The sequence below is a fragment of the Synchiropus splendidus genome, chromosome 2 (genome assembly GCF_027744825.2).
Source record: "Synchiropus splendidus isolate RoL2022-P1 chromosome 2, RoL_Sspl_1.0, whole genome shotgun sequence".
NCBI classification, from domain to species: domain Eukaryota; kingdom Metazoa; phylum Chordata; class Actinopteri; order Syngnathiformes; family Callionymidae; genus Synchiropus; species Synchiropus splendidus.
In genome coordinates, this window is record NC_071335.1 from 36,823,368 (window position 1) to 36,834,859 (window position 11,492).

General features: G+C 42.0%; 1 protein-coding gene across 1 annotated transcript in view; it reads right to left on the minus strand.

The window, feature by feature from the left end:
- pax5 (paired box 5) overlaps nt 1–10,333 on the minus strand; it is a 36,301-nt gene extending 25,968 nt beyond the window's left edge. Inside the window, exons 1-2 of the mRNA XM_053855941.1 lie at nt 10,252–10,333; nt 1,557–1,722 (exon numbers count right to left, since the gene is read on the minus strand). Coding sequence (XP_053711916.1) covers nt 1,557–1,722; nt 10,252–10,294 — 209 coding nt within the window. The 5' untranslated portion in view covers nt 10,295–10,333. The remainder of the gene's footprint in view (nt 1–1,556; nt 1,723–10,251) is intronic.
- Between the last annotated feature and the right edge of the window lie 1,159 nt (nt 10,334–11,492).

Consider the following 11,492-nt stretch of genomic DNA (forward strand, 5'->3'; position numbering starts at 1 on the left):
AGCAGTTACAACATGACAACAGGGGTGCTTCAGCCGGACTCATTTAACAGATGTCATTTTCATATTATGATTTCATACTTTTGCAACATAGATGTGACACGTTCATGCGTGCAAAGATGGGGGCGTTTGTCCACCATGGCTATTTCCTGAATGTATTTGCATGCTAAAGGTGCAGGCGGAGAGTTGGGGGGGTGCAGCAAGTGTGCGCTACACAGCTTGCAGGAAAGGGGGGATGCTGAGAGTGGATGCAAGCTGTCAGTCAGTCTTAAACCTGCTTCTCTCCTCCTCTCTAACACACACAGACCTGCTCTTTCTGGGAACACTAGAGTAATCTCTTCAGTGAAGATGTGTGTTTCTTAAAATTTGCTTTTTTTTCTTACTCTGTGTGTATTTATGTGTGTGGGAGTGTGTTTGTGTTGCCCATTTTGATGAATCTCAGCAGGCGGATAAACACGGCTAAAGGAAAAACAATCTATTTTCAAATGGAAAAGTACTTAAATTATTCACAGGTGAATCATTGCTGAATAAACGAGTGTGGTTATTGATATCTGCATGACGGTGAGCAAATGCACGCACGCACACATTCACACACACACACACACACACACACAAACCCACACGTGCAGGGTGGTAGAGTTTGTGTTTTTGTTCTTCTGGCACCACAGAGACAGAGAGAAGAGGATAAAACAACCCTCCCTCCCTCCTTCCATCCCTCGATCCCCTCTCCTCCCCCTTCCCGGTAACGCTTCAGTGAGTTGAACGTCCAGCACAGGGGGGAGAGAAAGAGCGAGAGAGAGGTAGGAGAAGGGAGAGAGAGGAACAATGAGCAACACATTTTTTGATATAGCTGAGGGTCGCTGTGGCTAATCCTTCCCCTCCGTCCCCACAAATGGTCTCTCATTTCTTCTTTTCTCATACTTGTTCCTTAACATGCCTTCCCCCGCCTTTGATCGCTTCCCTTGTTCTTGTCGTACTCTGGTTTCGTACACTTTTTTTATGGCTGCCGGAATATGGTGCCACTTTCATTTTGATGCTAATTCCAAAAAGTGATGAATCTTTTCTCTTTTGTCCCTCTTTCTTCTGGAGGGGACGAAACGAGCAGGGATTTACTTTCACATTTCGCTTTGAAAAGAGCAGAGACAGTGGCATATTGAGAGAGAGGGAAATGGAGAGGAAGGGAAAAGGTGATTTCAAAGAAAAGCTTTGGAAAGAATATATGTTGAAATGAAGGCAGCTGGAAAAGGGAAATGCAGACAGTTCAAATTGCAAAGGAGAACACTTGATGAGTCAGTAGGTCGCAGCTCTGCTCTCATTCATCAAGTTTCAAAGAGTCAGAAAGAAGTCATTCTCTTTCCTCTGAGGAGATGTTCAATTCCGTTGTTGATTGTTGCTCCTGAAGCCCTAAACTAGCAAAGATTTGGAGGGTAGTGATCGGATGTAAAAATATTCCAGTCACTATTACAGTTACATAGCAGTTTCAGAGCAACTTCGATATTTATAACAAAGCGATGGAGATGAATGAACCGACTATCTGACAGCAACATCCCCCAAATTACCTGCCAAGTATCTTGCTGACACATCCATGACTAACACGCAGCTGTCGTGAGATGTCGCACGGTCGAACCCCTTGGTGGGCAAGCTCTACGATCCGCTGCCGCACTACATCAGGGAGGGGTCTGCCGTTTACAAACACACCTCCGAGCTGGTTCACGCCGCCATGTCCTGCAAGATACAGAGGAGAAGGTGAAGTAGAAAGACACAAGGAGCTCTGGGTTTGCACTTTATTAAGAGTGGGCTTCAGGCTCAATGGAAATCTCAGACTGCGCTAATGAGGGGATCCCGAGACACACTGGATAAAGTGACTGACATAATATGACCTTTCGGTTCGTTTAACTGCTTTAAAATTTGTTGAAAAGAAAAGAAATCTTGCTTTAGTTCAAGCAGCATTTTTTGTGTGCACCAGTATAATGGGAGCACATATGTACTGCTGGTTGCTCATTGGGCAGAGACAAACATGTCCTCTGCAGAAGTTCCGAGGGCAACGCCAGGAGAGCAGCAACATTTTCCACCGGTCATAGACAACAGCATGGCAGTTCACATATCATGGACGACGGTGTGGCAGTGGCTGTTTATACCACGCTTCAAAACTCTGGCTCCTTGAGCTGCTCACAGTGGAATTGTTGACCAAATCATTCCACCTTCCGCTGACCTATGCTCTACTACATCAAAGTCCCGGTTATAGTTACACACTAAACTGTCCATTACACCTTTTTCTGTCAGTTCTTGCCTACTTCAGCATCATTTTGTTTTTCTTCTAGTTATGATAATTTTCAGGCACATTCTTCTTCGCGAGATTATAGAACACATCTGTCTATTTAAAGTCTACATACAAACTGAGTTTTCCTCAGATTTAGAGCTACACTTGGTGTTCCGGACAAAAAAAAATAGTAACACAAGAAAAAACTTTTCTTTACAGATGGCTATCTTTGTCAGTCGTGGATGTAGTTGTATGAGAGTGAACAATGGCAAGTGAATATTAGGGCTTGTTCTGCTGTGCTCTAACTCCTAACTAATTCAGAGAGTAATTGATTTTACATTACTTTGACTTCAATAGAGAAACCAGATTTGAATAACCCATTCAATTCTGAGTATTACTATGAATTAAGACGCAGTTCTCTGCTAATTTAAATCAGTAGTAATACTGGGACTTTTAGGGCCTGAAAACCAGTCAGCTGCTGCTGTTCATTATTTGTTGTTTACTAAAACCTCATGTACACAAGTGGAAAAAAAGACTTGCCCTCAGTGACAGACATCGTCCATGAAACAGAAGCAAAAGAACCAGATTCTGTGAGCCACATAATCCACTGGTTTTTATATTACCATAGTGATTACGTCTTTAGGGGAAACACACACACGCTGGCTAATCCTGGCTTTGGGGGTAATAGATTTTAAACACATGACCCCAGCAGGGATACCCCTTAAACGCTCAACTGTGCCCTGAACCCGCTTGCCACCTTTTCCATCAGCATCGACTATATCTCACACAGATTCATCTGGCCTCACAAATAGCCTGGACCTGATGGAAGAGGCCAGATGATAACAAAGCTATTTTCAGTCCGTCATGTGGTCACTCACACTTCTGCTCGAGATCCAGGTAATAAAATACCATTATGTAGATGTGTGCCAGCGACACACACTTGAGTATGTAGTCGGGTCCATTGATGCTGGGGCCAGTCCAGCCAGTGCTGGGTTTGAGTGGACGTATGAAACTATTCTGCTGGAAAACAAACTGTCATTTTTGACTTGCACTCTAGTGATATCCCACCTCACACCTACTTCACCAGCCATTCCTCCCTGATGATTTTAGGGGCGCCTGCAACCCGTATTTTCAGTAATCCGACAAATTTGTTTCTTTTGTGACAGCAGGCTTCAAGACCACATAAAACCTATTTATGTTTCAACTGACCTGAACTGCAACTTGCAACAATTCGGTGTCATTAAATAGCAAGCAGTAGATTGCTGTCAAGAAAAAAGCAATATTTTTTATTTTTATATTTTAACCCATTATATTGAAGGGCATTTTATGAATGATATTCCCTGGGTCTGGATGAGACGCTGATCACTGAACAAGGGAGGGGAACTGTGAACTAAGCTGTCACAATTCAACACAAAATGTAGGCTTCTCATAGTTTTATTTGTGTTACGAGACAGTTGCTAAATATGTCTTGCTCATGTGCACATCAACAGACTGTTTGGGTTAGTTATCAAACTTTGGATGCCAGTTTAATTGCTACAGCAATAGTTTGGAGGAAATAACCCAGAAACAGCTTATTTTGTTTCATAGTTGTATTGTTTTGCTGCAGATAATGCCTTAGGTTGGTTTAAATCAGGGATCATGAGTGGAAGGTGCTCAAGCAGATCTGCACGCCTTAGTGTGAGTGAAGCCAGCTGGAATTTACTTACCACTCCAAACTGCTGCCCACATTCTGGGATGAGACACTGGTAATAACTGTGCACACGTATGAATGACAGGCTAAAAACTGAATGGTCTGTATTTCAGTTGCAACACACGATGACTTAAAGCGCACAAACACAGGAGAAGCAAGAAAATGAAGAGAGCAAACTGCCCACTTGTTGTTGAAGAACAAACATTAAGGGGTTGATTCACTAAAAGATCCCAGTGTATGTTAACTATTACACTCAGTCTAGAGTTTTCTCCTCGTAATTTACCAAGGAGATGTTTACAAAATGCAATGCAATTTACACGTTGGTGCCACTGATCAACTCCCCAGGCGCTAGCATGCGATCATCAGCCATCATCAGGTGATGCTGTCGTAGTAAGTTAAAGCATTTTAATCAGTTTTTTTCCTTGTGAATGAACCACTCATTTAAGTGTAGCCTCACTACATCAGTCCTCCTTTTGTTGTTTGTAAGGCACTTTGTGCAGCATTGACATTGACCAGTGGAAGCTCCAGCAATCATTCTAATGTGAGTTGGTTTTCATCACACACTATCCCTTTTAAAAATAACATCTCCAGCAAGCAAATGCCACAGCAGCAGAGATATGTAGCGTTTGCACAGAGCCAGCTCTGGTGCTGGACGCAAAAACCATTGGTCTCCGACAAAGTAGAGAGGGCGGACCTCATATAAAACGATGGTGGCTCATGGTGTTTCCATCCCCAGGCAAGTGGGGCCCAGGATTTACGTACAATTTGAAATAACTGCAAAGTGAGACACGTCCACTGAAATGAGAGTGGGGTGCAGCATTACAAATTTTGAGAAACACAAGCTCTTAAAGCCAATTTATGGTACATATATTCAGGACCACAGACAGCTCTTGTGAAAAAAAACAGCCCATTCTCACTCCCATGGTGTCACATACAGATGTTGAGTCTTTCTGTGTCCTATGTTATCAGCCTTCCTTCCTTCCTGCATGTTGACACATAAGCCTTTCAGTGGAGTACAAACATTTGCCTTCTTGCATACACGGTGGAGCGTGTGGAATGACCAGGTTGTTCAGAGGTTCTATTCACTGAATCACATTGGATGTCAGTAGCTATTTATAACCCCTTAGGTAGCGCTCCTCCTTACTGACGCAGCCATCACAAAGTCACAGTGACTGAAACGCACGGCCATCAGGGGGGTTTTAAGTAGAAATTGATATGATTTTTTATGTAGAATGAGTGGCATCCCATGGCTTACCTAAACCCATCCTCTTTTTTTTAAGTGATGTGCTGCCCATGCTGTCAGGATATGCAGTGGAAAGCATTACATGCGCTTCAATTGAAATCCCAATAAGCAAAGCTGCCTTTGGCGTTAGCAGAGGAAGCTGAAGTTCACTTTCCCAACGTCAATATATTACACCATGGGAGTGGGATGTGTTGCAACCTGTTTAGAGTGTTGAAATACAATAGTGACTATGTGAAGCCAAGAATGTCTCAATTTTGTGTCGAGAAAGTTATTTATTATTATTGCTATTCTTTAGCAGGTATGCAGCCATGTGTGTATGATTACACATACTCACGAACATCTACATTGGAAACATGTTTAAAAGTCATTCCTGTCTGTTAAATTCTTCTCACTATTGATAAGTGATGTTAACTACATTTATTGGTATTTACTGCACCCCCAAAATGCTTGCCCTTCAACGCACCAAACTGCATGCCCATTGACTAAAATCCAAACTGGTCCACAGTTTTGCACCTTGAAAAAAGCAAACCACAGTGTGCTCCCCTGATTAAGCGCTTTCTTTCTCATGTGTGTATTAAGGAGTATATGGAAAACGACATATCTCCTTGATCATTGGCCACTTGTTTCTGCTTCTTGCCGCAGCATGTCAGCCTCCTCTACTATCACCTATCTTGACCATCCTCCCTACTCACACCTGTCCTCTCCATGTCCTCCATGATCACATCCACGAAACCCAATGGCTGTCTCTTCCTCTTTTGTAAAAGAGATGAATAGACGGACATGCTTTATCAATATATTCCTTCTGAAGCCCTCAAGAAATGTATGAAATGAATTCATTTATGAAAATACTTCAGTATGAATTTTCAAAAGCCGCATTTTCCTCATGTCATTTAACTAATGCCAATGTAATATTGACTACTATAATAGTGATCTGTGTTCACAATTCACAACACTGGCACAGCACCTGCACGTGCCCTGTTTTGCATTGTCATTACATTTTTTTTGCTCCGTCCATCTTTTCATCGTTTTGTATTTGTGCATTTGAATGAGAATTCAATATTTAGAGATGCTGCTGACTTTTGGGTTTTTATGGCCATTCAAAGAAAAGAAAATAAACATCTATATTTTAGTTATATACTGTGCTTTTGAGCATGGAGGAACTAGTCTTAGGGCTTCATGCAAAAAATTCTGGTTGTTTTTTCAAATGAATTTCAGAAGTAGACCTTTTTCATTCTTTTTTGATTGAAGAAGAGTGAACATTAAACTGGTGCCCCAGGGTCGAGACCCTAAAACGTCACATAAGCTTTGTTAGATAATCCAAGAGGTCAAAGGGTTAATAGGTAAGTTTGCCAGGAAACAGTTTAGTGGCCCTCTAAAGCGTAATTATTTCTACATTAACTGATAGAGCAGCTATTGTGATCGTTTCAGTGTGATCAAGACCCAAACATCTTACTGACCTACATGACACACATGTGCACAGACACTTGTGCACAACACAAAAGCGTCCTCTCTTTCATTGGCAGCATCATTGTAGTGAATTACATTGGAGTTATGCAGGTCATTTCAGAGGACCATTCCTTGGTGCTGGTATGAGCGGAGAAGACTCTCTCTCCCCTCACGGTCTCTCTCTTCTCTGTCTCTCTGATAAGAGCAAATGGAATGGTTCCTTTTAGCCGTCCTATCTGGGCCGGGCTTGCTTTGTAAAGAGATGGAGAGGAGTGACTGGTGACCCACAAAACGCAGCAGATAACTATTTATTCACTTATCTGTGTATTTACTGTCGCATTAACGTCAGGCCCTCAGCATTCACTGAGCAGGACGTGGAGGATTATATGTTGGGAATGTACTTTCAGAGTCCATAAATACTGATGGGGCAGATGCAAATAATCTGTACGTTACAGAAACACATTTTATTCATCTGCTGTAGCATGAGGCTGCAAAGAAGTGATTTTGGCTTATGCTGTTGGATTTATAGAGTTAGTATATGTCTTAAAGTCATATACTATTATAGTCTCTCTGGCATTCCATATTTCTCCTCCTCTAGCTTCCCCTTTCAACCCCTCAATTCAACCCCTTCTAATTTTTAAAACAATATTACAAGTCAAAAGAGAGCAGAAATCTAACACGCGTCCTTGCATTGACCCGTAAATGATTTTCAATGCATTTAAATGTGTTTGGTTCAATTGAAAACCAACTTCATTCAAATAAAAGTGTTGTGTTATGTCATTTATTAAGCACTCTGGACTCAGAAGCCTTCTAGTAACCCTGGCATGCTGGGAAGAAGAGGCAGGTTGACATTGGCCAAGAAATAAAAATGAGTGCAAGTCTGTGTATTAAAAATGATTCCGACAGTATGTATCCGGAAGTCAGATAAAATGGGAAAATAAATCCAGGAACAGCCACCATACTTGATCGCAAACTGTATATAGATGAGACCCTGTCTGCGCTGTGCTGACCACCAATGAAGCTTTGATTCACTCGAGTACAAATATATTTCCAAATGATGAGCCCTTGGCTGTTAAAATATCTTGTTATAAAGCTGAAGCTGCAGTTTGAACGGAGGAGGCGGCCGGCAGAGACAGCAGTTTCATTTCCAGAGAGGGAGCCGGCCTCATTATACAGCCCATCACTGATGTATTTTTATTTACTTTGCCTTCATAGGAAGTGACTTAAGAGCAAGCAGCATCTCCTTAAATGTTTGATTGATTCACTGTTTCTGGGCGAAGGTGGGAAGTGAGTTACAGAGATAACGCCGAATACATTGGAGCCTCTCCATCCATAAAATAAGCTCCATTAGTCTCTGTGTCTCTCTCGTCACCACACGCCTCTACGTCTCTCTCTCTCTCTCTCTCACACATCTCTCATCTGCCTGGTCACGGCCTGAAGACTCAAAAATAAAGCGGAGGAGAAATCACAACAAAACACTTCTCTCTCTCTCCCTGTCTCTCTTGGACAGAAAAAAAAAAGATCACGGAACTATAAATTACTTTTGGATGAAACCTGTCTGCAAAGTTGCAGGGGTGAATACAGATGAAGCAAATTTCCTTGAGCAAACAGCCAGAGTGCAGATGTGGGAGATGAGCTGAGTCTGCTCTTCCATGTTTACGTGTTTGTTTACCTTTATTAATGTATAATTACAGTCTCTTCTTCTAGGGAAACTAAAATATTGAAGTGATGTTTTTACATCAGCGGAAGCACTCAGACTTGATGACGGCTAATGGTGCACACATTTTAAACTTCCTGTGACATTCAGAATTTGGAATCAAAGGTCAACATGTCTTCAGAGCCCTCTTGCTTTACCAATGGATATAGCTTCACTCCACATTAGTTTAATAGTGTTTCTACTGTATTGCTCCAATAGGTGGCGCTGCTAGCTGTTTGTTGTTTTTTTTTTTTTTTGGTTTTTTTTTTGCGTCGCAAAAAAGGGTTTAAACGCGGAACCCTAGGAGGCCATTTTATGAAAGCAACCGTTTTCAAAACATAAAACATAACGTTTTCCTTTTTAAATCGATTTTTTAAATATAGTCTCTTATCATCTTATCTTATTATATAAAATACACAATTGAAACATCTGGATAACTCGAAGACAAATGGTTAACACAAAACGAATTAAACGTACTGAACAAAACTAGAAATGATGCACATAATAACACAATGTAAATGTGCACAATTGGCAATAATATGTAAAACAAAAAAGAGTTTTAACGATAATCGTTAAAGCTGTAATACAAAGAATATTCGAATAACGATGAAAACATTATGTATTAGCTAACTTCCACTTGGCTTTAATATTACGAACTATATCTCGTTAAAACCGAGGTAAAAATAATTTTGGTTAGTAAATTGGTTTCGACTTCGAAATTGTGAAGACCACCACATCGTGTCTGTGAAGATCAAATAGAAAGGATGAGTACAACTATTTACGGACAATGAAATAAAATAAGCACGACACATGCTGTCGATAATAGAATTAACTTTTATACTTTTTTATACAGAACATCTCAAACAGTAAATTCATGTAAGTAAAAAATGAAATTTAAGTGCTATAATAGGATTGTGTGAATAAACACTGGAGGCTTTCATATGTTGTTAGAAATTCATAGCAACATTAACATGTCAAAACCTGATTTTGAAATCCAGCTCATTATCATGACAATTATCAGCAATAGTTTCTGCTTCCCGCTAAAACGGCCCGTTTGTTGTTATTGGTGGTGAAAACCAGCACCACGGTGCGTGGGCATGTCTTGGACTGCCGGCATGAATCATCACACTCCAAATGATCATTATTGCACTGGTCCATCCAGCGTGCACTTGTCATTAATTGAGAGTTTCTGCCTCAAAAAAAGAGCCGCTGGTGTGTGAATATGAAATCTCTCACACACTCACACACATTGTTCTGCGCTCTCGCAGGCGCGCGCGCGCGGACACGCAGCATTTCCACGCGTCACAGTGGATTGCTTTCGACCTCTCTTTCTCCCTCTCTGACATTTTAACGTGTAATCGTTTTAAAGCGTCTCCGAGCCCTGACATATATAACTTTAGCTCCGCATCAGCTACACGGCGCGGTCTCCAACAGCGCGAATTTCTCCACTCAAATGTCACTCCAACTTTATTTTGCCTTTTAATTTCGAAGTTGTGAATTCAGTGACATTAAATCGAATAACCTCGCGGACGAAAATTACAGAGGAGGGAAATTAAAACAGAGCTGATGTGCCGTCGAGCAAGACCTCTGAGGATGAAAGTGAAACAGGTCCAGTTAAGATTGAATTCTTATTTTATAACGCATTTATTTATTTATAACTAAAAATTAATTAGGATTAAACATTTGTTTTAATATAGATCGGTTTTAATATTTGGGGGGAAAAAACGTGCCCTCGGTTAATAAACAGCAGGCCTCAGAAATTATTGATAGTTTCATACTAGGTTATAATTGCACCGGTGCTTTGCTTTTAATGGCATTAAATATATTTTGTTACTGCACAAGGGTTGATGAAAATAGCTTGAGGACTGTTGGAGTCAGACGTGATCACAACATGCATGGAATAATGATGTATAACTTACTGTGCATAGCAGCAAACGGGTCGTGCTTGCAGTGAATCTCCATCAGTCACAAATGGGGCTGGAGGGCCCCGAAACACACAAGAGCCCGGCACAACTGAAACCCCCAGTCAATTTAACGGTGCGTGCTTCAACCCTTCTTCTTCGTAAAAAAAAAAATCTTTAAAAGATGTGATTCTGTGGGTTTGGATGAATAAACTCGCAGTGGGAAAAGTAATTAATTAGTTGTCCAAAATCATCCCAGGAAGTCGCTGCAGTCCAAATGAGCTTTTTCCTCAAGAAATAAAAAATGGCAAGCTCGTGCTCCGTCTCGGTCCATGGACTATGACCTCTGAACCACAAATAACATTTGGCTCGAGGGCACAAATTATCTCCAGCTGTCTAAAACAATCTTGTATGAAAACGATGTCAAAAATACATTGTTATCACATCCAGGCGCTTTCTTTAGGTGTATCAGTTTTTCATGCTCAAAACTGAGTTTCACTCGTAATCTCCCGAGGATGGAGCAGGCGAGAGCGAAGGAGCGCTCGAGTCTTCCGCTTCCATATCCACAGCGCAGACAAAAGTTCAGACACTTCGCAGATGCAGAGCCTGGACTCGCTCTGACTCCAGAGGTGGTCCTGACTCTTTGAGCTTCAAGTGTCGCGCGGCAGACCTTCCCGCTTTCTTGGACTTTTTCGAGACGTTATCTCCCCCGCAAAAACAAACGTCCAGAGCCAGCAGGTGCGCGCCTCCAAACGTCACGGGAGAAGAGGACGTAGGTACAAAAAGCCTTGTTGTCTAAACAGAGCAGCGACCGCGCGCCCTCCACGCTGTCTGTCAGCAGCAGCTCTCGTGCGGACAGCGCTCGCGCTCGCAGCCCCCTGCTACTCTAACCTCCACGCGCCGGCCAGCTGCCTGTCAATCACAGACACGCCGACCAATCACAATACGCGCGCGAGGTCCTGACGTCACCACCAACCGCGAAAAGAGCCGCGCGGCGGGGGCTCGTGTTCATTGGACGATGTTAATCCCCCTTAGAACCAATGGGATTTTGACACTGTCACCGTCGACCAATAGCGAGGCTGGCTGACACGACCCTGGGCTCGGAGAGTTCATGTTCATGTTTAATTTCAATTAGTGGAGCGAACTGATTGTTTTCAGCGAGTTGAGGCCGTTGCACCATTTCTTTCTTCAAGATGGTATTTGTTTAAACCAAATGTTGTGGAAGAAAGCGGTTTATTTTCTTTTCAAATGCCATCTTC